General features: G+C 42.7%; 2 protein-coding genes across 3 annotated transcripts in view; both read left to right on the forward strand.

Annotated features, from left to right (window-relative positions):
* The window catches only part of LOC117502384, a 112,131-nt gene that overhangs the window by 39,762 nt on the left and 50,402 nt on the right, over positions 1-21,967 (forward strand). The window contains 3 exon segments of the mRNA XM_034161413.1: positions 15,474-15,595; positions 16,279-16,904; positions 16,994-17,433. Coding sequence (XP_034017304.1) covers positions 15,474-15,595; positions 16,279-16,904; positions 16,994-17,433 — 1,188 coding nt within the window.
* LOC117502392 (magnetosome-associated protein MamJ-like) lies at positions 16,219-16,979 on the forward strand. 2 transcript variants are annotated; one of them, XM_034161421.1, is made up of 2 exons: positions 16,219-16,575; positions 16,672-16,979. In XM_034161421.1, exons 1-2 carry the CDS (start codon positions 16,330-16,332, stop codon positions 16,906-16,908), a joined length of 483 nt encoding a protein of 160 aa, XP_034017312.1. In that variant the 5' UTR covers positions 16,219-16,329; the 3' UTR covers positions 16,909-16,979. The 2 variants fall into 2 exon arrangements, with proteins under 2 accessions (XP_034017312.1, XP_034017311.1); XM_034161420.1 differs by having other exon boundaries at positions 16,219-16,569; positions 16,666-16,979.

Genomic DNA, 21,967 nt, shown 5'->3' on the forward strand with positions numbered 1-21,967 from the left:
TTGTTTCCGGTCCAGTCGTTACCATTTTGTCAGCCAATGAGTTGTCTTCTGCTGCTCTCGCAAACTCTGGAGGTGTTCTCCTTGTTTGATTCTTCGTAGCTATGGCGGTGTCTCCAACATGCTGCAAAGCGCAAGAGACTACAGCCATGGGCAGCTAACCCAAGACTGCCCCGATGGAGTCTATTCCCCCCTGGCAGCTGTCTCCAAGCCGTCACAAGGACTTTCCCCTGTTGTCAGCTGATCTTTCTCAGCATTCACTGGACGGGTCCAGATAGTCAGATTCAAAAACACAGGATGAAATGTTGATATCCTTGTGCACGCACATACAGATAACTGGTGGACTTGTTGGTGAATGGTGGATGGCAGAATTGGAGACAATTGGGGGAAGGTTGAATTTATGGGACACATCTGCATTTATATTTTGTTCGGACTTATAGCCAATCCTGTTATGACCAACCATGGCTCAGGGGCTAGGCCTTCATTCATTGCCTTATTTCCTCTCTGATTCTCTGGTTTTACCTTTCATTGGTTTATACTTTACCATGTTAGTCTGTTTAATTCTGTTTATTGCTATTTAGTCACTGGTTTCATTCATTATCTTATTATTTAGTTTGCAGTCATTCAGTTATTCATTGCTTTTCTTTATGTTACACTTTTGTCACGGATTCTTTCTTTGGTTTTCTTTTATTCTGTAGTTGGTTAATGTTTGTTCACTCCTGGTCCTATAAGTCTAGTTCTGGTTATCACATTTCTTGTATTATGCTTTAGTCACAGGTTTTGGTTATTATTCACCTTCAGTGTTTCTTTTCATATCATGTTCCATTTGTTATTTATTGCATTTTCTGTTTATCAGTTATCTTTTATTTATTACATTATTCTGCAATCACTGCGTTTGTTTATTCTCTGTTTATCATCTATTTTGTGGTTACTGGTTTTGTTTCATGTCAGTTATTTTCTGCTCAGTTGGTAATCCGTATCAGTCCCTGTTGTAGTTTCGATAATAATCATAGATCTTCATGTTTCCCGCTATTTGGATTAGTCATGTTATTTCCTAGTTTTGTTTCCCCTTTTGTTTTGCTCACACATTATTGCTTGTCTGGAACACGTCATGTTATACACTGTTAGTTTTATGCCACTTGCTTTGCACCATTGGTTTTCCAGCCGCTTAGTTATCTTGCCCCAGTTCACTTTGCTTTTGCCTCACTGCACTCTCTTGCACTTACCTTTGTCTTCCCTGGCCACGCCCCCTTCCAGCACCTTCTGCACACCTGCTCCTCATTTCTCCTCTACACCACCAGTTATTTAAGCCCTCACAGTCTCACTACTCACTGCCAGATTGTTGATTTCATGTCACTCTCCAGCCATAGTTCCAAGTACTCCTTTGCCTTGTTTTTTGCCTGCCAGATTTTTGACCTTGCTTTGTCCTCAACCTTGAGTTTGCCCTTGTCTCTGATTGCCTCCTCCCTGTGTATTTGACCTGTGTCGGTCTGTTGAACCACGCCTCAGCATTTTGCCTGTGTGTTACCGTTGCCTCACTGCTGGATCACCTGTGTACCGACTCCCTGCTTGCTTTGACGATTAAACCTTTTACTTACTCCATCCCTGGTGAGAACTCGCATTTGTGTCTATCTGTTATGAGCCACGCTGTCACCATGCCTGACAAATCCTCACTGCTATTATTTTGAGCACAACTGTATGTGGTGTTTGATGTCATGAGTGAAAGCTTACTAAAGGGGAGGGTCAAAGGTCAAGTGATTAAAAAAAAAATCTGGCTGGTATGCAGGGGCCGGGGACCGCCGGCGGTCTGCATGGGTCTTGGCCCTCGTCCGGGCCTTCAACAAGGCAGAACGGGCGGTGCGCCACACCCGACGGCACCTCCGAAGGTGGGCCCGGACCGAGGGCACACCGACCTCTCCCTCCACCACGGGAAATAATGGGGGCTGGTACCCCAAACACACCTCAAATGGGGAGAGGCCGGTAGCAGACACCTGGCTGTTATGCGCATACTCGATCCAGGCCAGGTGGTTGCTCCAGGCCGTCGGGTGCGCGGATGTTACACAGCGGAGGGTCTGTTCCAGCTCCTGGTTGGCCCGCTCTGCCTGTCCGTTCATCTGTGGATGGTACCCGGACGAGAGGCTCACGGTGGCCCCCAGTTCCCTGCAGAAACTCCTCCAGACGTGAGAGGAAAACTGGGGACCACGATCCGAGACTACGTCAGTGGGGATCCCATGCAGACGGACGACGTGGTGGACCAGGAGGTCCGCTGTCTCCTGGGCCGTAGGGAGCTTCGGGAGGGCCACGAAGTGGGCCGCCTTGGAGAATCGGTCCACTATCGTGAGGATAGTGGTGTTGCCCTGGGACGGTGGGAGACCTGTGACAAAATCCAGGCCGATGTGGGACCAGGGGCGATGAGGCACAGGAAGCGGTTGGAGTAGACCTTGGGACTTCCTGTGGTCAGCCTTTCCCCTGGCACAGGTGGTGCAGGCCTGGATGTACTCCCGGACGTCGGCCTCCATAGACGCCCACCAGAAGCGCTGCCGGACAACTGCCACGGTCCTTCGCACCCCTGGATGACAGGCGAGCTTGGAACCGTGACAGAAGTCCAGGACCGCAGCCCTGGCCTCTGGTGGGACGTATAGTTTGTTTCTTGGTCCAGTTCCCGGGTCCGGGCTTCGTGCCAGGGCCTCCCGGACGATCTTCTCCACGTCCCAGGTGAGGGTGGCCACGATAGTGGACTCAGGCAGGATGGGGTCCGGTGGATCTGACAGTGCAGTTTTGACCTCCTCTTCGTGTACCCGGGACAAGGCATCCGACCTCTGGTTCTTGGTCTTGGTACTCAACCGGCACTGCCGTCAGATTGGGAGGGACTTTGACCTCCTCCTTAGCATGTAAACCGGGAGGAACCGAGGATCCTAAACACACCCGATGGCAGGTTTCGCTCCACTGAACCACTACCCCAGACGGCCAATCAATCCGGGGATTGTGTTTCAACATCCATGGGAAGCCCAAAATCACACGGGAGGTAGAAGGAGTTACAAAAAACTCAATCTCCTCCCAATGGTTTCCAGACACCACCAGAGTTACTGGTTGTGTCTTGTGTGTGATTAAAGGGAGGAGGGTGCCATCTAGTGCCCGCACCTGCAATGGCGAAGGAAGCGCCACCAGAGGGAGCCCTACCTCCCTTGCCCATCTGCTGTCTAGCAAATTCCCTTCTGACCCCGTGTCCACCAGTGCTGGGGCTTGAAGGGTTAAATCCCCGCTCAGGATTGTAACTGGGAGTCGTGTGGCAATATGTGTGTGTACACGTTAATGTTATGACCCCCCCTTAGCCCAGTCTCTAAGGGCGGTTGTTGTTGTTGTGGCCGTTTGGGGCAGTTTTTCTGTCTGTGCTCCTTTGAGCTGCAGAGAAAACACTCCCCACGGACCAGCCTCCTCATTCTGTCATCTGTTCTCGGTTTGGCCCTGTGCGTTTCCCTAGCAACGTCAGCAGGGGGAGCTGTTGCCCCACGGAGCGCTGCGGCTGTGGAGCGTGGGGAGGGCGGCCCCTTTTCGAACCCGGAAGGGAGAGGGACGGCGCGTACCCAGCCACGTCCTTCGCCTCGCTCCCGACGGCGTTCCTCCAACCGATTGTCTAACCGTATAACGAGATCGATAAGCCCATCTAAATCCCGCGGTTCTTCCTTAGCTACCAGATGCTCCTTCAGGACCGATGACAGTCCGTTTATGAAGGCGGCGCGGAGCGCAACGTCATTCCAGCCGGACCTTGCAGCTGCGATGCGGAAGTCGACTGCATATTCGGCTGCGCACCGGCGCCCCTGTCGCATTGACAGCAGCATTGTTGAAGCGGTCTCTCCTCTGTTAGGGTGATCAAACACTGTTCTGAACTCCCCCACAAACCCAGTGTATGCTGATAACAACCGTGAGTTCTGTTCCCAGAGCACCGTAGCCCAGGCGCGTGCCTTACCCCGAAGCAAGTTAATAACATAAGCCACCTTGCTGGCATCATACGCGTACATCACGGGTCGTTGTGCAAAGACGAGCGAACACTGCATCAGAAAGTCCGCGCACGTCTCCACACAACCCCCGTACGGCTCTGGGGACTTATGTATGCTTCAGGGGATGGTGGGGGGGTTCGTTGAATGACCAGTGGAATGTCTGTATTCGGCACCGGGTCGGCAGGAGGAGGAGCCGCAGCAGCGCTCTGATCGCGCGCTTCCACCTGTGCGGTGAGAGCCTCCATCCTGTGATTAAGGATGACGTTTTGCTCGGACTTCAAATCCAGCCGAGCGGTAATGGCGGTGAGGATTTGCTGCAACTCACCGAGCACGCCTCCTGCAGACGCCTGTGCACCCTGCTCTTCCATTGGCTGTCCAACAGATGGGTGACGCCCCTCGGGATCCATGACGCTGGCCGAGATATCCTGTTGTGAAAGTGTAGTGACACGGACCCACAACAGGGGGCGCAAATGAACGGTCAATAGATGAGCCAAAAAGTAACAATTTAATGTTGTGAAGGTGCACAACGAATATACAGACAATCTCAGAATCTGATAACAGTCAATCCACAAAGGTGACGTGTGGGCAGGCTCGAGGATAGAAGACGTCTGTCCTGAGAAGAGCCGGAACCACACGATTTCCGCCGCCACCGAACCTGGTGAATACTGGAGCCGCCAAGTCCCGAATTCCCAGGTGATCACCGTCCCTGACTGTCGGATCTGGTACTGCTGGCGAAGAGCAAAGACAGTCAAGTGTGGGTGTGTGTACACCCCGTAACAACAACGGTGGGAATGCCACCTCCACCTTTAACACACACTCGTGCAGCGTCTGTTTAACCACTTATCTGACGAGACGTAGGACGAAACAGTCGCGACCCACGCCGGTCCTCTGGTTGACAGCTGCAACACAATAACTCTTGGAATCACTTAATGCTGGCAGAGAATGTTACCTCCATAGAAGTACGATATCTCGGCGATGAGGTGGAGATGACGTCTGGGTTTTATGGAGTGAGATGATGAAGAATGAGTGACAGCTGTCAGGAAATAATGAGTGACAGCTGTCACTCCCAGCTGTGTCCGTGGCGGCAGCGCCCTCTCGTGCCTGAAGCCCGCACTTCAGGCAGGGCGCCCTCTGGTGGTGGGCCAGCAGTACCTCCTCTTCTGGCGGCCCACACAACAGTGGCGTCAACTCAGAAGATGGCACCATTTTGGTTCCAACTGTGCTGAACTACTGCATGAACCTTTAATGTTTTCAACATTTTTTAAAAATCATTTAACCATATACAGCAACACATCCAGGTACAGGTGCTATCAAAATGGAATGGAATGATATTTATTATCATTTTCATTACAAATGCAACAACAACAAGATTACGTTTACACTCCAATTACTTCAGAATACAGCAATTAACCCACAATTATTACTTGTTTACTTTAATAATGGCACACATCAAAATTAAAGAACACATATACATTTGACATTGTTTATGTGCTCTAAAGTTGAAACAGTCTGTCATCCAAATTGAGGCAAAGTAGGTGAAGGCCGCAGCAAACGTGAGTTGCGCTGCCATAAAAATTTACATACATTTACAATCTATGATGATTTATTTAATTAATTTAAAGCCTGATTTATGCAGTTGCACAGCTGTAACTCCGTGCTATGCAATGATGTGTGTGACAGTTTTAAAGATCTCCGTCTCTGGACTTTGCTTTATTCTGGACTAATTTGACCCCCAACAAGCTTTTCTTTCTACAATCTTCACCTCCAAATCAAAGGTAAGCTGAACATTTTCCTCTTTTACTGACTTTGTGCTGTAAATGTGCAGACTTTTCTGATCCATTTATCAGCGTGCACACTATAAAAACTGTTATAATATTAAGGGAGATAAAGGACTGAAAGCAGAAACGTGTCAAATCACAGCCGATTGTGTCTGATTTAACAGGGGCACGTCAGGCTTCAGGTCTGAACACGGTTTGAAAAACTAAACGGTCGGGCTTTTGATCACAGAAATAATATATAGTCTTGGATTTTATCCTATGATCACAAAACCTACTAGGATAACACAGCACAGTTCAACATTAATAGATAATATTTTTTTTATAATGACTTGGAAGACACTACAGTGACCGGCATACTCGTAAGTGATATAACTGACCACCTACCAGTTTTTGCTGTTATAGATGGTGAGAATATTATAGAGCAAAAGAAATGTTACACATATAGAAGAATGAAATCAGAACAATCAATAGCAAACCTAAAGGAAGATCTATTAGAGCAAAACTGGAGTGAGGTGTGTGAGGAAAAAAATGTTAACATATAGCACATTTCTTAAAAAATCAGGATATTGTATGACAAGCATTGCCCAATAAAATGTTTAAGTATAAAACAAAAAGAAAAGAAAATGTATGGATGTCAAAGGGGCTTATAAATGCTTGTAAAAACAACATTTTTTTATATAAGGAATTTATTAAGGAAAGAACAATAGATACTGAAAAAAAGGTACAAAAAATATAAAAATAAACTCACAAGTATATTAAGAAGTTGTAGGAAAAATTATTTTAGCACCAAATTGGAAAAAAATAAGGATAACACAAAAGGATTATGGGCAGTATTGAACACAATTATTAGAAAAGGGAGGGAAGCACTTGCTTACCACAATATTAACATTCAGGACAGAATGATAACAGATACCAAATGTATTGCTAATGAATTTAACAAGTTTTTTGTGAATGTGGGCTCCAATTTAGCCAATGAAATTAAAGATGATGATGAGGCAGAAGTAGAAGCTTGTAAAAATGTAGAAATAAACAGCTCAATGTTTCTAAATGCAATAGAAGAGGAGGAGATATTGAAAATTGTTCATGAGCTCAAACCAAAAACCTATACAGATTTTAATAATACTGACATGGAAATTATTTAAAAAGTGACTGGAGTGATAGTTAACCCACTGGTGTATATATTTAATTTATCCTTCCAAACAGGAATATTTCCACAGGAAATGAAAATTGCAAAAGTGGTTCCATTATATAAAGCTGGTGATAAACATTGTTTCACAAACTATCGCCCAGTATCCATCCTCTCACAATTTGCAAAAATCTTGGAAAAACTATTTGTTAAAAGACTAAATAGTTTTATTGACAAACATAATTTATTAGCTAAAAGTCAGTATGGGTTTAGGGTAGGTAGATCCACATCATTGGCTCTCCTTGATCTGGTAGAGGAAATTACAGAAGGTTTAGATAAAAAGAAATGTGCAATAGGTGTATTCCTGGATTTTAGTAAAGCATTTGACACCATCAAACATAATTTACTCATAAAAAAAAAAAAGGAACGATATGGAGTTAGAGGCATAGTGTCATCATGGATTAGAAGCTATATAAGTCATAGAAAGCAATTTGTTCAACTAAATGAAATTAAATCAGATTTGCAAGAAATAAAGTGTGGCGTACCACAAGGCTCGGTGTTGGGACCGATTTTGTTCTTAATGTATGCAAATGATTTAAACAATATCTTAAGAAATATGAAAATTGTATCATATGCAGATGATACAAATGTATTTGCATCTGGTGAGAATCTCAAACAGACACTTGAGCTAGCCACACAAGAGTTGATTAAAATAAAGAGATGGTGTCATATAAATAAATTAGCTGTAAATTTGAAGAAAACTAAGTTCAGATATTTGAAACATTAAAAAAAAATAATAATGAAGTAAAGTTGAGTATTGATGATGTAGAATTAGAATTAGTTGATGAAATAAAATTTCTAGGTGTAATTCTGGATAATAAAATTAGTTGGAAGGGACATATATGACACGTCCGGTCAAAGCTGGCTAAATGTCTTGCAGTCATGAGAAAAACTCGGCACCTATTAACTAAACAGGCCTTACAAATACTATACTGTTCATTGTTTCTGCCCTATCTTACCTATTGTGTTGAAGTGTGGGGTCACACATACAAAATAAACATTCAACCATTAACTATTCTGCAAAAAAAAAAGTGATACGAGTTGTAAATAACAAACGTTACAGAGATCACACTCACAGCTTATTCTTGGAGTCAAAAGTTCTAAAATTTGCTGATCAATTTTAGAACTGCTCAAATACTTTTTAGAGCAAGGAATAAGTTACTTCCAGTGCACATACAAAAAATGTTTTCTGATAGAGATGGGAAATATAATCTAAGAGGAAAATTGAATTTGAAAACAAAGTGTGTAAGAACAACATGTAAGAGTTTTAGTGTAACAGTCAGTGGAGTGAAGCTCTGGAATAGCTTGCCTGAAAACATTAAGCAAAGTAAAAACATCCAGGAATTCAAAAAAATAAAAATTAATTTTTGATGCATATAAAAATGAGTAATGTAATTTAATCATTACATGTACAATGTAATCAAACTAATGCTGTTTTCTTATTATATTTAAATGTCCTTTCACATACCATATGACTACATGTAAATTAGGGGTAGGGCTTGATAAGATTAAGCTTCATCCTACTCCTTTTTGAAACATGCATGATTTATAAATGTACTTTTGGGGAAAAAAATGCTGATTTTAACATGTTTTAAAAGAAAGAAAGAAAGAAAGAAAGAAAGAAAGAAATGACTCCCGTCCCACTTTACTCAAATCAGCAAGTGTCACAGCTGAACTTTAATTTGTACCTCTGCACATCCAGACTGCTCAGGGTTTTTAATGGAAATACATTGCGATCGGACGGGACATTTTCCCATGTGAGCGAAAAATCCTCTGTACAAAATCCGTTATACACAGTGTTTATTACATGGAAAACAATACAAAAACTTTTTTGTCTGGTGACTGCGAATATCCGGTTTATACAATGACGGTTTAGGTGAGTTTTACTGTGCATGGGACTGAACAATAAATTTACCTCTCAAAGCTTTGATGACGATCGGCTTCCGTCCCACACAGCTGACTTTATTTTTCCACATTTTTCTTCTGTTTGGATCTGAAGTGAATCTGTACATCTTGAAGCCTTTGTTGTGTCTATTTGTGCCTCCAAATGTGCAGCAACCTGGCATTTTCAGGGAATAGCTTGGATTTCCATGCAGACACATTAACAGTGAACCCTATTTTGAACCCAAGACGGCACCATGAGTCACGTGACTGATTTTTTTTCAACTCATCTTGTCGCCACTCTCTCTATCAAGGCACTCTATGGCAGCCAGCCCACCCCCTTCTGACTGTTGCAAAACACATAACAGACAGAAACTAATGTATGATTTTAGGGTTTAAGCTTTAAGGGCTGGAGGTTTGGACCAAACCCATGCCTAAACGTGCGCCAACATGGCGTTATCACGGCGCTATCATGGCACTACGTGGCTTAGTGTGGCTGATGCGAGCCATTCGAGGCTCTAATGACAGGTCGGTCGTGGCTCACTAGAGGCTGCTACGTGGCACATGCGGGGCACAGAGAGGCACATAGAGGCACCTTCATAGCGGATACATGATAGATGAAAACGTGGGTCATTCTTTGAATAATCACTGACACACCCATGCGTGGCTCCTTATTCTTCCTTCATTATTTGGTGGGACCCAGGCTTAGCAGACTGAAAGTTAATGGAACTAAATTTAGCGGAAGCTAATTGGTCTGCTGATGTAGGGACGAGACAAAAAAAAATGAAAGTCCATAAACTGTTCTTTTTACAGGTGCAATTGATAGAGCATGAAAAAAAAATAAATTAACACCAAGATGGTCAATATTGGTTAGGAAATAAGGAAGTTATGGTAATTTTAGTAAAAAAAACAAAAATCTGTATATTTATTCCTATTGATCAATTACGCACGGTTATTTTCGAGTTCTCAAAAACCACGTTCTCAATATCGGATTGTCATGAAATGTCATCATTATGTCGACAAAATATTATATTTTAGGGCTACTTACCTTTGAATGACTGCTGTAAAGGTGATTGTGGTTTTTACGCTTGGTAAAGTTGAGCAAAATGTTCAGTACGAACGAAGTATATGAATGAAATGGCAGAATTGAACCGGACAAAAACGAGGTCAAAGAGGAACTTCCTGCCTACGTCATTACAAGGAATTCCATGTGAAATACCCCAGCGAGACAATGAAAAACAATCTTGTGGGGAATCCTCTGCACACTGCGCACAACGATAAACACGCATCTATGGAATGCGCATGCGGCCCTCAATCGGGAGATTGTCTCATCCCTAGCTGATGGTTTTCAAAATGAGCTGAAAACCTAATCCGCTAACCAAAAAAGTTAGCGTCGCTAATTAGCGGTTACCAGATTAACGGAACTGTGCCCTCCACTGATATCCAGTGTTTTAAACAGATCAGTGGGTTCCGTTGTTGCCGGCCGAACAGTCCCCCCTAAAAATTGGTCCACCCTCCCTTCACTGGCATGAGTCATTAGCCACGGTTCACCAATTATCACCTCGCTTCTAGAGATGGGCGGATCGATCCTAATATCGATAATACCGATACCAACGTTGGTATTGATATTGAACGAACCTGTTGTAAAATATCGATACTCAAGCTTTTTCTCTCCCGCACGCACTGACTGCTGTGCATGCAGATTCATCAAAGTCTACTCTCTGTCTGTAAGAGCAGCGCTGCGCTGTGTCACACAACACGGAGCAGCGCACCCTTGTATTGTGGTTTGTCAGCCCTCTTCCTCAGGAGAGTTTGTTTTACGTTGCGTTGAGGGATATTTTTTTAACAAAAATGTTGATTGTGATAATAAAGTATTTTGTTGTCACGTACAATGTCTTTTGATCCTTTGGATCTATGAAGCTTACATATGAAAAGTATTGGTATTTATAGCGGAGATACTGGGCCTGTATTTACTTGGTATTGGATTAATACTGAAATTCCCGGTATCGCCCACCTCTACTCGCTTCTGCTTAAAAACTGCACTCCGATCATCATCTATCTCAGCGACAGATATCTGAAGCGTTTTGTATCACAATCATTTCCTCATAAATTCAGTATTGTTCATCAAAAAAATTGGACAAAGCAATCAGAGCGCAGCAGCTACACAAGCTGCTATCTGATGCGTTCATGATTTAAGAGGTTTATCTTGTCATTAATCCATTTGATCATGTTGGGTGAAGAGACTGTCTCAGATGAGCTGCTGAGCTCTGAAATGACGTGCAGGACCAATTTTTAGGGGCGGACCGTTCGGTCTGCAACACCTGCACTCAGCCAATTTGACGTTTTGAAGGGATGGTAAGAAAGGGTTTGGAATCAGGGGTTTTTAGGTGGATTACTGGGGGACAGAACAGCTGCGCGCGCGTGTGTGTGGTGTGTTTGGGGGGATACATCAGACTTCATTCTGCACCCGGTATCATCAGGTTTCACCAGTGCTACGGGGTCAAGGTTCTGAGTGAAACGTGGGAGCGTCACCCGGACAAAGTGGAAAAATGGCACGGGGCACAGCGTGGTGTGTGTGTGGGAATTTTATCAAACCTGACTTCCATAACTTCTAGCAGTGGAAGATGGGCTTTAAAAGACAACTGCGTCTGAAGAGGGACGCGATCCCGTACATTCCGACCGGCGGCCAGGAGCGTGAAAACGTGTGTTTGTGAAATAATCATCAAGGAGAAAACAACGGCAAGACAAAAAGCATGACCAACTAAAGTGAGTGTGTGAATAAATCGCAGGTCACGTGAGTTAGAATGTAAACAAAGCAAATCATCAAATCCCCCCCCACACACACACACACACACACGCTCCTAGCTGTGGTCCCTTCTAAAAAGAACTACCCAGATATTAATGTATATAAAACCTATACTCCTTCAGTTTGATGTTGGGGCATTTTGTCAAAATACAATTATTAATAATAATACAATTACATCCGGAGGGTTCTACGGCAGCCGACGGCGGACAAACTTATCAGCGCCAATCCAGCGTTGCCCGTCCGAGCGGCTGGCGCGGTACTTTGTGCCCGTTGTTCGGGCTGAAATCATTCCCAGTCCAAGCCTGGAAGTTTCTGTTGCAGGTCGGAGGAGGTTTTGCTGATTTTTTTTCCTGTCGTGGCAAACGTCTTCGCGCGGCGCAGGCAGCCGCAGATTATCTGATGGTAGCGAACTGTCGGCTAAATGCGTGCTAACTTTAGCTTGGCAAGAGCAGCTAAATGGTGAGCTGGTGCTTATTTGCAGGTTGTGCAAATAGTGGGGTAATATCAGCAACAATGGCGAACTCAAATGAAGAGGCGCAGACAAAGGTAAAGGCACCCCGTTTTTAAATGGCCCTCTGCAAGACTGTAGCTTTTTGGCTAATGCTAGGTGCAGAGCTAAGGCTAACTCGTGTTTACATAGCCGCGGCCGTGTTGATAACCTTTAAATTCATGTTGGAGCAAATGGGTTTAAAGTGCGAGTTCGTGCATGCAGCTAAAAAAAACTCTTAATTATCTTTTTAATCATGCTTTTTGCCGCCCATATCCACACGGTTAGCATTAGCCGTCTTTTTTCAGCATACGCTTCTTAATGTTATTTCCCGTCAATAAATTGGGTATTTCCATCAGTTATCAAGCACATTGGAAAACTTTACAAGCCGTTACTTTGAGGTTTTTAATCTGTGTTTCACTCGGGATCCTAATGCTGCATGCTAGTTTTAGGTTTATTGAAATTAATAGTCAATTTAACAATACTGCCACAAAATAAAGTATTTTAATGGATCAATGTTTTAATGATTGTTGTAAGACATTGTCAACAGTCAATCCTCTACATGCTCAACTATGACAACTGAGTGACAAGTTATTTTTAAAACAAAATGTTGGGAAGACAATACACTGGTATCAGCGACGGAACTCAGACTACATTTTCCAGAAGTTTTCTTTGTATTCTTGCGTTCTTGTAGTTTGACTGCTTGCAGCATATATTGCATTTGTTGTGATTACTACAGGGACTATGTACCCACAGCTGGCTGTGCAACAGTTAAAATTCCACCTCCAGCATGTGGAAAAATGAGAATCAGTTCCCATTTAGAGGACAGTGATTGAGCATTCTCTCACCTGTTCAGAAAATAGATAACATTACTTCTACGAATCTTAAAAAAAGTACACTTATATGTTACCCCAGAGGGTGGCGTATGCTGCAATGCTCCAGCTTGATATCGCTTATTGTATTGAAATAGAATCGGAGTTCTCCTAAATGTCATTTTATTTTCAAGTATTAACATAAAGATATTCTGGTAGGGAAGTTTTATGCTTAAAGTAGACCTGCATTGAAATAAATGTCAGATCTCAGAAAGAAATAGCTGATATGTATTTATAAGACCCTTATGAATGCAGTAAAGTAAATCTGCAAGAATTTGTAATTCAGCGGAGAAATCTTCATTTAAAAGTGACAAATTTGCAGCTAAAATTTGGCCCTCAGCGAAAACTGTTTGTACATCCGGGTCATTGCAGTGACGTCCGGCAGAAGACGGAGCGCTCCCGCCTTCAGTCCGATCCCGCATTGAAATTGATTTTATCTGTTAGTAATGTTACTGTTATACACATCTTGGTTTCAGCATCCAAAAGTAAGCTGCAATGAATGTGAGATACAGCTCTGCATGCTCAGATCAGCGGGCGACATCCACAGCAGGCGACGTTCTTCCCCAACGCCTCGCTCTCTGCCTCCGCTGCGCTTACTGAGTCTGCGTGCTCGGTAAACGCCGAAGCGGGCCACTCGCATCGCCCTCGTGTCTGCTGTGCAGCCAGCACCACGTCCCTGTCTACTGAAGTGCCTTGGGGCAACTGTTTGTTGTGATTTGGCGCTATATAAATAAAATTGATTTGATTTGAATGGAGGTGCAGCCAACTTGGCAAAAGTCCAGAGACTACGCTCGCTGTTTTGATGCGGAGCGGCCGGTACACCTGTCGCTGCAAGGACAGACTTTTGCGGCAAAATCCGCAGCGCCCCACGTCTCGGTAATCGGAGCCGCAGAGCTCCATGGCCACTGAGAGAGGTTTATATCTTTTTAATGGTCCTGCCTCCATACCCCGGGACGGTAACACCGGAGGCGGAAAGACAGTAGATTTTCAATGCGACACCACTGAATCAAACGGGTGTATGAAAAAGTCCCCCAAAATAATTTTCAAGCACAAATAAAAGAAATGTGTACTCACCAAACGTGCCGCAAGACAATATGAAGTTTTTAAAAAGTAGATCCTTCCGTATAAGACAAGAAAAAGGTGCAGATGCCAAGTGACGTAAATCCACAAATTACAGTTGGCGCGCGCAATGCATGCTGGGATAGGGTCTTTTCCCTGACGTCTCGGCAGTGTCCCGGATGTGATGACAGTTTTGCGGAGGGCTAAATTTTAGCTGTAAATTTGTCACTTTTAAATGAAGATTTCTCCGTTGAATGACAGATCTGGGCTTGCAGATTTACTTTATTACATTCAGAAGGAACTTATGTGTAAATATAAGTCATTTTTTGGTCCAAAGATCTGACTGCATTTATTTCAGTACAGGTCTACTTTAAATTTGGATTTCAGAAGTTGCAGGAAAATTTGAATTGTAACTAACCTAAACATGCTTGTGTGATCACGGTGAGATAAGCTCAGACTTTGATCCCATGCTAAGGAAATTCACTAGTTATAATTATAATAAAAAGATGAAAACAAGTGAAATTAAACAAGTATTAAACTATGAAAAGTCACAAAAACCATATACAAAAAAGGTAAAGAAAACATTGCATTTAATAATAATATTAAAGAAAAACACAGGCTACAAACTTGCACTTGAAGTGTGGCGTACAGACATAAAAAATCATTGTGAATAAATTTTTGCAGAGTTGAACCATGTGGATAATTTTATAGAAATGTACCAACTGAAGTTGTCTGTGCCTGAGGGAAAGTTACATGTATTTTCACACAGTACACTGGAAAGTGAAACTGTAGGCAAAGTGATGGTATACTTTGTATTTTTGATAGTGGATTTGTTGTTTTATGCAGGTAAAAGAACAGACTGACAGAGACTCCGTGGAGTTGCTTTGCAGCCAGGAGCATCTGTGAATATGGGGACCCAGTGGTTGATTTCAAATCTTCCCCAAGACCTTCTGAACACAGAGAGGCTGTTGACTTTGATTCTGTTGTTGGTGTACAAGGAACGGAGAGTAGAGAAACTAGGGTCAGAGTGGATGTAGACACATTAGTGAATATGTACAACCCAGAGTTAATCAAATCATCCACAAGACTTTCTGAACATGGAGAAGATATTGATTGTGGTTCTCTTACTTTCAAAAAAGAAACATCAATAAAAGAACCTGGCACCAGAGTTGAATCAGAAACATCAGAGGATATGTGCAACCCAGAGAGGAACAATCATCCACAAGACTTTCTGACCATGGAGAAGATCTTGATTGTGATTCTCTTACTGTCAAAAAAGAAACATTCAATGAAAGAACCTGGCACCAGAGTTGAACCAGAAACTTCAGAGGATTTGTGCAACCCAGAGAGGAACAATTATTCCACAAGACTTTCTCACTGTGGTAAAGTCACTGACTTTGGTTCTGTAGCTGCTGACAAAGAACCTGAGGAAAAAGAAACTGCTGCCAAGACAGAGCCAGAAACATTCATGGATATGTACAACCCAGACATTATTTACTCTTCCACAAGATCTCTCAATGTGGACAAGATGGTAATGTTGATTCTGTAGTAATTGAAAAAGAAACTGAGGCCAAGCCTGAATCGGAAACATTAGTGGAATTGTCCAACCCAGAGATGATTGACTCTTCTGCAAGATCTTCTCAACACGGAGATGACCTCGTCTTTGGTCAGTAGCTGTTGAAAAAGAAATGGAGAGAAAAGAAAGTGCAGCTAATGTGGAACCAGAAACGGTGGATATGTGCAACCCAGAGATGAATGAAGCTTCCATAAGACTTTATCAACATGGTGAAGACAGTGATGATGTTTCAGTCACTGTTGAAAAAGAAAGTGGGGCCAAAGCAGAACCAGAAGCATTAGTGAATCTAGATTGCCCAGAAGGTGATCTGAAATGCTCCTCTCTGCCCTTTTCTGGGCAGAGAGAGGATGACGACTTTGTTTTTTTGAAAAAGAAATGGAGAGAAAAACTGAACCAGAGAGGAGCCAGAAGAGTCTGTTGATACAGATGACCTGGAGATCGTTCCAAAACGTTCCCCAAGGCTTATAAACATGTAGAGGATGTTGAATTTTGTTCTGTTGAAGAAAAACTGAGAGAAAAACTGAAAACAAAGGGATACCAGAAGAGTCTGTGAATATGGGCAATCCGGAGATGAGCCAAAACCTTCCCCAAAGCTTTCTGAGCATGTAGAGGATGTTGGCGTTGGTTCTGTTGAACAGAAAACTGAGAGAAAAACTGAAGACAAAGGGAGACCAGAAGAATCTGTGGATATGGGTGATGCGGTGATTGAGCCAAAACCTTCCCCAAAGCTTTCTGAACATGTAGAAGATGTTGGCTTTGGTTCTGTTGAACAGAAAACTGAGAGAAAAAGTGAAGACAAAGGGAAACCAAAAGAGTCTGTGGATATGGGCAATCCAGAGATTGAGCCAAAACCTTCCCCAAAGCTTTGTGAACATGTAGAGGATGTTGACTTTAGTTCTGTTAAAGAGAAAACTGAAGCCAAAATGAAGCCAGAACAGTCTGGGGACCCAGAAGTTGAGCCAAAACCTAAACATGAAGATGTTGACTTTGGTTCTGCTGAAGAAAAAACTGAAGCCAAAGTGAAACGAGAAGAGTTGGTGGATTTGTGTGATCCAGAGATCATTCCAAGACCTTCCCCAAGAGTTTCAGAACATGGAGATGATGTTGACTTTGGTTCTGTTGATGAAAAAACTGAAGCAAAACTGAAACCAGAAGAGCCTGTGGATATGGGTGAGCCAGAGATTGAGCCAAAACACGAAGATGATGTTGATTTTAGTTCTGTAGCAGTTGAAAAAGAAACTGAGAGAAAAGATTTGGGGCTGAAGTAGAGCAAGAACCATCTATGAATTTGGTTGACTCAGAGGTCAAGGTTAAATCTTCTTCAAAAGTTGAATGTGGGGAAAATGTTGATAGAGAAAATATGTCCAAAGTGGTCCGTGCTGTAAGTCCATCATCCTCACCTGAATGCTTGCCTGCAACCGACACAATCAGCTCTGCTGTGTTTGTGGGCAGCGACAGGCCAAGTTGTGCCTCAGAGTCTGACAGGGACTGTACAGAGGTGAAACCTGTGGAAGAATCTTCATTAAAAGAAGAAAGTGTGGGATGTACAGACATGAGCCTGGAGGAAAAGCCTCTTAGACCTGCTGAAAAGGTGGACCTAGACATGGATAGTAATCCAGACATCAGCCCAGAGAAGGTCAAGCAGTGTCCTGATTCTGCAGCTAATGACCTTGATGAGTTGATGGGACATCGGTACTGTGGATCAGATGGAACAAGAAGCTCAGATGAAAGAAGAGGAAAAGAATATTTGATGGATGTGGATAGCAACAGCTCGTCTGCCGTATCAAACACAGGTAAACAAAGAGCTTCTCCAATGATTTTTATTTTATTTTTTTTATTGCAAAGCAAAATAATAACACACCACAGATTTTTGTTGTTGATAAAATGCAGTAACGGGCTGTTTCACAAGTATGTGTCACTGGCACCAAAATATCAAAGTCGTTACTTTGGTCAAGTTATTCATCCATATCTAACTGTTGACTGGAGTACTTAAATGCCCAAAGTTCCAGACCTGTCAGATGTTTGCATATGTATTTATGGAAAGATTGAAAATAACAAGTACAACCTTTCCGGAGAGGACTTTTTTTATTTTATTTTTTTTTTTGACTAAGATAATTGTTGTGTAAATTATACAGACTAAGATAGTGCAATCTACCCATATATACCGTCTACTGTAAACATGTGATGTAAGTATGTACTCAGAGTATACAACTGCTATTGCGTTTCTGTATTCTTAAATAGTGATGGATTATAAGTATTTCCGGAGAGGACAGTTTTTGACAGACGGAGAGTACACCCCAATATTAAAGACGTTTGAGCAAATTAGGTACACATCCTTTTGTGGCATCACAGATAGTGATTACCTCTTTCAAACAAAAATATTATTCACCTGCATGCTGTTTCCGGAGAGGACATTTTTGACAGATAAGTCATTTTATTTTTGAATGGCCTGTTTCAAGTCATTTCCCCACTGGGCAACGATCTTGGGAGTTAGATTGTTATACAGTAGGCTTTAATAGGGAAATTAGTCCATTTAGTGCTTACCTACTAAATAAATAATAGTTCTGGCAGGCCATGAAATGACACATATTTAGGTAAAAACTGGTATAATTAGAGTTCTGCTGGTAAAGAAATGAGGATATCAAACCAAATGACCATTGCTGCTGATAGACCAGGTTATCCATGTACGGCAAACTAAACTTTGTCATTTCCACCTTGTCAAATTGTCTTGGCCCTCAAGTGCTCTGCAAACATTTCTGTCTCAAAAATCAATAAATACAACAACCAAAACAGTACACTGCTTGCATGCTGATGGAAAATTCATCAGCTTATTGCATATTTCCCATTATATAATTTACAATTAAACAGCATATAAAACAGATAAAAACCAGATTAAAAACAGATAATTTAAAGTACACACCTTACTTGTACACATGCACACAGGTCAGATGTTTTTCTTTATCAAAAATAAATCACTGCACTACATACCAGACTTAAGAAAAAGTAAAAAAAAATAAAAAATAAAACTCAAGTAACTCAGCTAGAGTGCCTTTTTTTTGTGCGGGGGGTAACTTTTATCTGCTCCAAGCCAAAGAGTCAACGGAAGAAAATTTCATTTGTAGTTCTTAACATATTTAGGTGTATTTTAATCATTTACGTTGATGTTATTCCTCTCCAAACAGTTAGAAAAGAAGAATAGAAGAGGAAAAATAAGCACATCTTAAGTCTGGACTTGAAAGTCTCTACAGAATCTGACTGTTTTATTGATACAGGGAGCTCATTCCACAGAACAGGGGCACGATAAGAGAAAGCTCTGTGACCCACAGACTTTTTATTCACCCTTGATTCTGCACCCTGTGAACGCAGAGCCTGGGCCGGTACACAGGGTTTAATTAAGTCACCTAAGTAGGAAGGTGCCAGTCCATGAACAATTTTATAGGTTAGTAGCAGAACCTTAATCATCAGCTCATCAGTATAGCAATGGAAGGTAATCCAAAAATGCCGCAATATGTGCCCAAGGGGTGCTATATAAAGGGAGGAAACCAGGGGGCCTACGACGGACCCCTGTGGAACCCCAAATTTCATGTCACTAAGGTTAGAGGTAGTGTTGTTGTACAAAACACAGTGAGAACGACTGGTCAGGTATGATGTCAACCATGCAAGGGCATTCCCAGTAACCCCAAAATGACTCTCCAGCCTATCGAATAGAACAGGGGTGCTCACACTTTTTCAGCATGCGAGCTACTTATAAAACGACCAAGTCAAAATGATCTACCCACTACAAAAATGCAAAACATATAATTATTTTCAAATGTATTGTGGATTCTTTGTATGTACAATGTATGTTGATGTACCTTGCATAACTGAATGAACCAATATTGCACAACACACATAATAATTAACTATTAACATTTTTTGTAATTACCTGAGTTTACTTTGATGACTTGCACTGAATTGAATCAGCCAGGGATGCATAGTCTGGACAATAGCTGCTGACAGCCAGCCTCAAGCACACTTCCAAATGTTCATCAGTCATGGTGGAACGGTATTTGGACTTAATGATCTTCATGTAGGAAAAGGCTGACTCGCATAAATAAGTGGAGCCGAATAATGCAGTCAAGGAGGTAGCACATTTCCTCATGTTGGGGTACTTTACCTCTGTAAGTTCCAAAACTGTCCACAAGCTCTCGACTTCAGCTCAATGTCGGTTTATAGAGTCAAAATCTCATCTTCCACTCCGGAAGAGTTCACGTGAAACAGTGCTGCAATGTTTGATGCGAGTGAATCAACCTCAACATCTTCCTGAAGAGGATAGCACATGAATGTAGGGACTGGCTCAAGCAAAGAAAAGTCTTGAAAGCGTTTGTCAAACTCTGACAGACAATTGTCGATCTGCTCCATGTAGCGTACACTGTCAAATTGCTCACGGGCCTTCCCTTGCTTCTCCAGCTCTGACGCCAGGTGCTGGAAATTTGCCAAATCATGGTGCTGCAGCTTTGAGGAGAAATGTTGCATCTTTTGTTTGAAAGCGTTAGCTGAGCTGATCATATTGGTCACAGTTTTGTCTTTTCCTTGCAGCTCAAGATTAAGGTCATTCAACAAGTTTGTCAGATCGGTTAAAAATGCCAAGTCCAACAGCCACTGACCGTCATTTAGTTGCTTGTATTCTGCATGTCCAGATACATGGAAAAACTCCTTAATCTCCAGACAGAGCTCTCGAAAGCTTTGGAGGAATTTCCCACAACTAAGCCATCTCACGTCAGTATGTAGCAACAACTCAGAGTGGTCGCAGTCAGCCTTCTCCAGATGTGCACGGAATAGCCGTCTTTGAAGAGATCTGGCTCGACTAGAACAGGCGATCTTCGTTGCCACATCCATCTCTTTCATGTTGAGCATTTTAGCGCATAACGCTTGTTGGTGAATTATGCAATGGTTATTCAAGAAGTCTGGGAATGCATCGTCCTGCCTGCACTTAGCAATAAATCCATTCACGCCCAACTGTTGCAGGTGCTCCCTCCATCTGTGGTGATAGACACCAATTTGTACACTGGGAGCTGAGTTTTCTCGATAAAGTTTTTAAACGTGTGAAATATGTCCTCTCCTCGCGTCTGTTCTTTCATGGGAAGTACTGTTAATAGCTCCTCTTCTGCAGTGAGATCACTAAACACCATACGAATGAAAATGCAAATCTGGGCTATGTCACTCACATCTGTAGATTTGTCCAACTGCAGTGAGAAACACTCACAATCTCCGATGTCAGCTGCAGAGCTTTGATTGAAGATAATATCTCTGCCTTATTTTTAAAGTCTCAGAACAATGAGTCAGCTGCTTCAACGAATGCCTCTTTTACCATCTCTCCGTCTTGGAAGGACTTACTGTTTTTAACGATGACGTGACTCACCCGGAACGATGCTTCAGTGGCGGCTTTCGCTTTTGAAGTTTGAGTGAAAAATGACTGCTGTCCGGACAACTGGGATTTTAGTTCCTCCACCTTTCTCTTTCTCAGCTGGCTTTTCGGCAGGAAGTCGGTGTCGTATTTTCCATGAACAGTCCGAAAATGCCGCTCCACATTTCCCTTCTTTGGTACTGCGGTGGTAGATCGGCAGATGAGGCAAACGCACTTCGAAAATCAATCAATCAACTTTTTTCTTATATAGCGCCAAATCACAACAAACAGTTGCCCCAAGGCGCTCCATATTGTAAGGCAAGGCCATACAATAATTATGAAAAACCCCAACGGTCAAAACGACCCCCTATGAGCAAGCACTTGGCCACAGTGGGAAGGAAAAACTCCCTTTTAACAGGAAGAAACCTCCAGCAGAACCAGGCTCAGGGAGGGGCAGTCTTCTGCTGAGACTGGTTGGGGCTAAAATGACATCATGAAAAAAAAAGTCCACCTCCCATTCCGTATGAAAGTGATATGTTTTTGCCTTCTTACTTGGTCCAGCTTTCTCACTCATTTTGATGAGCATAAGCTTTAGCAAGGGCTTAAAATCAGAGGTAATTCGCTGACTAGCTTGTCAGTTTTGCTGCGATTAGCGCCGTTGTTTATGCATGAGCGGTGACCTAAAGGTCAAAATTCAGTTATCTGACTGGTTGGATAATAGGCTGACATCTATTTTTTTTTTTTTGTCATTCTGCGATCGACCAGTACTACCTCTGCAACCGACCAGTAGATCGCGATCGACATAATGAGCGTAGAATATGATGATCCACGGTATCAAACGCAACACAAAGATCGAACAGCACCAGAACCGTAGTGGTGTCTGAATCCGTTGCAAGTAGATCATTCACCACTTTAGTGAGAGCCGTCTCTGTGGAATGATA

The sequence above is a fragment of the Thalassophryne amazonica genome, chromosome 20, assembly GCF_902500255.1.
Source record: "Thalassophryne amazonica chromosome 20, fThaAma1.1, whole genome shotgun sequence".
NCBI classification, from domain to species: domain Eukaryota; kingdom Metazoa; phylum Chordata; class Actinopteri; order Batrachoidiformes; family Batrachoididae; genus Thalassophryne; species Thalassophryne amazonica.

What these genes read in the sequence shown, in the direction of transcription:
- LOC117502392 (XM_034161421.1), top strand. Translation starts at nt 16,330, where the DNA reads ATGGGTGATGCGGTGATTGAGCCAAAACCTTCCCCAAAGCTTTCTGAA. An exon ending in AAGCCAAAATGAAGCCAGAA is followed by an intron (nt 16,576 to 16,671) that starts CAGTCTGGGGAC and finishes GTGAAACGAGAA; the next exon opens with GAGTTGGTGGATTTGTGTGA.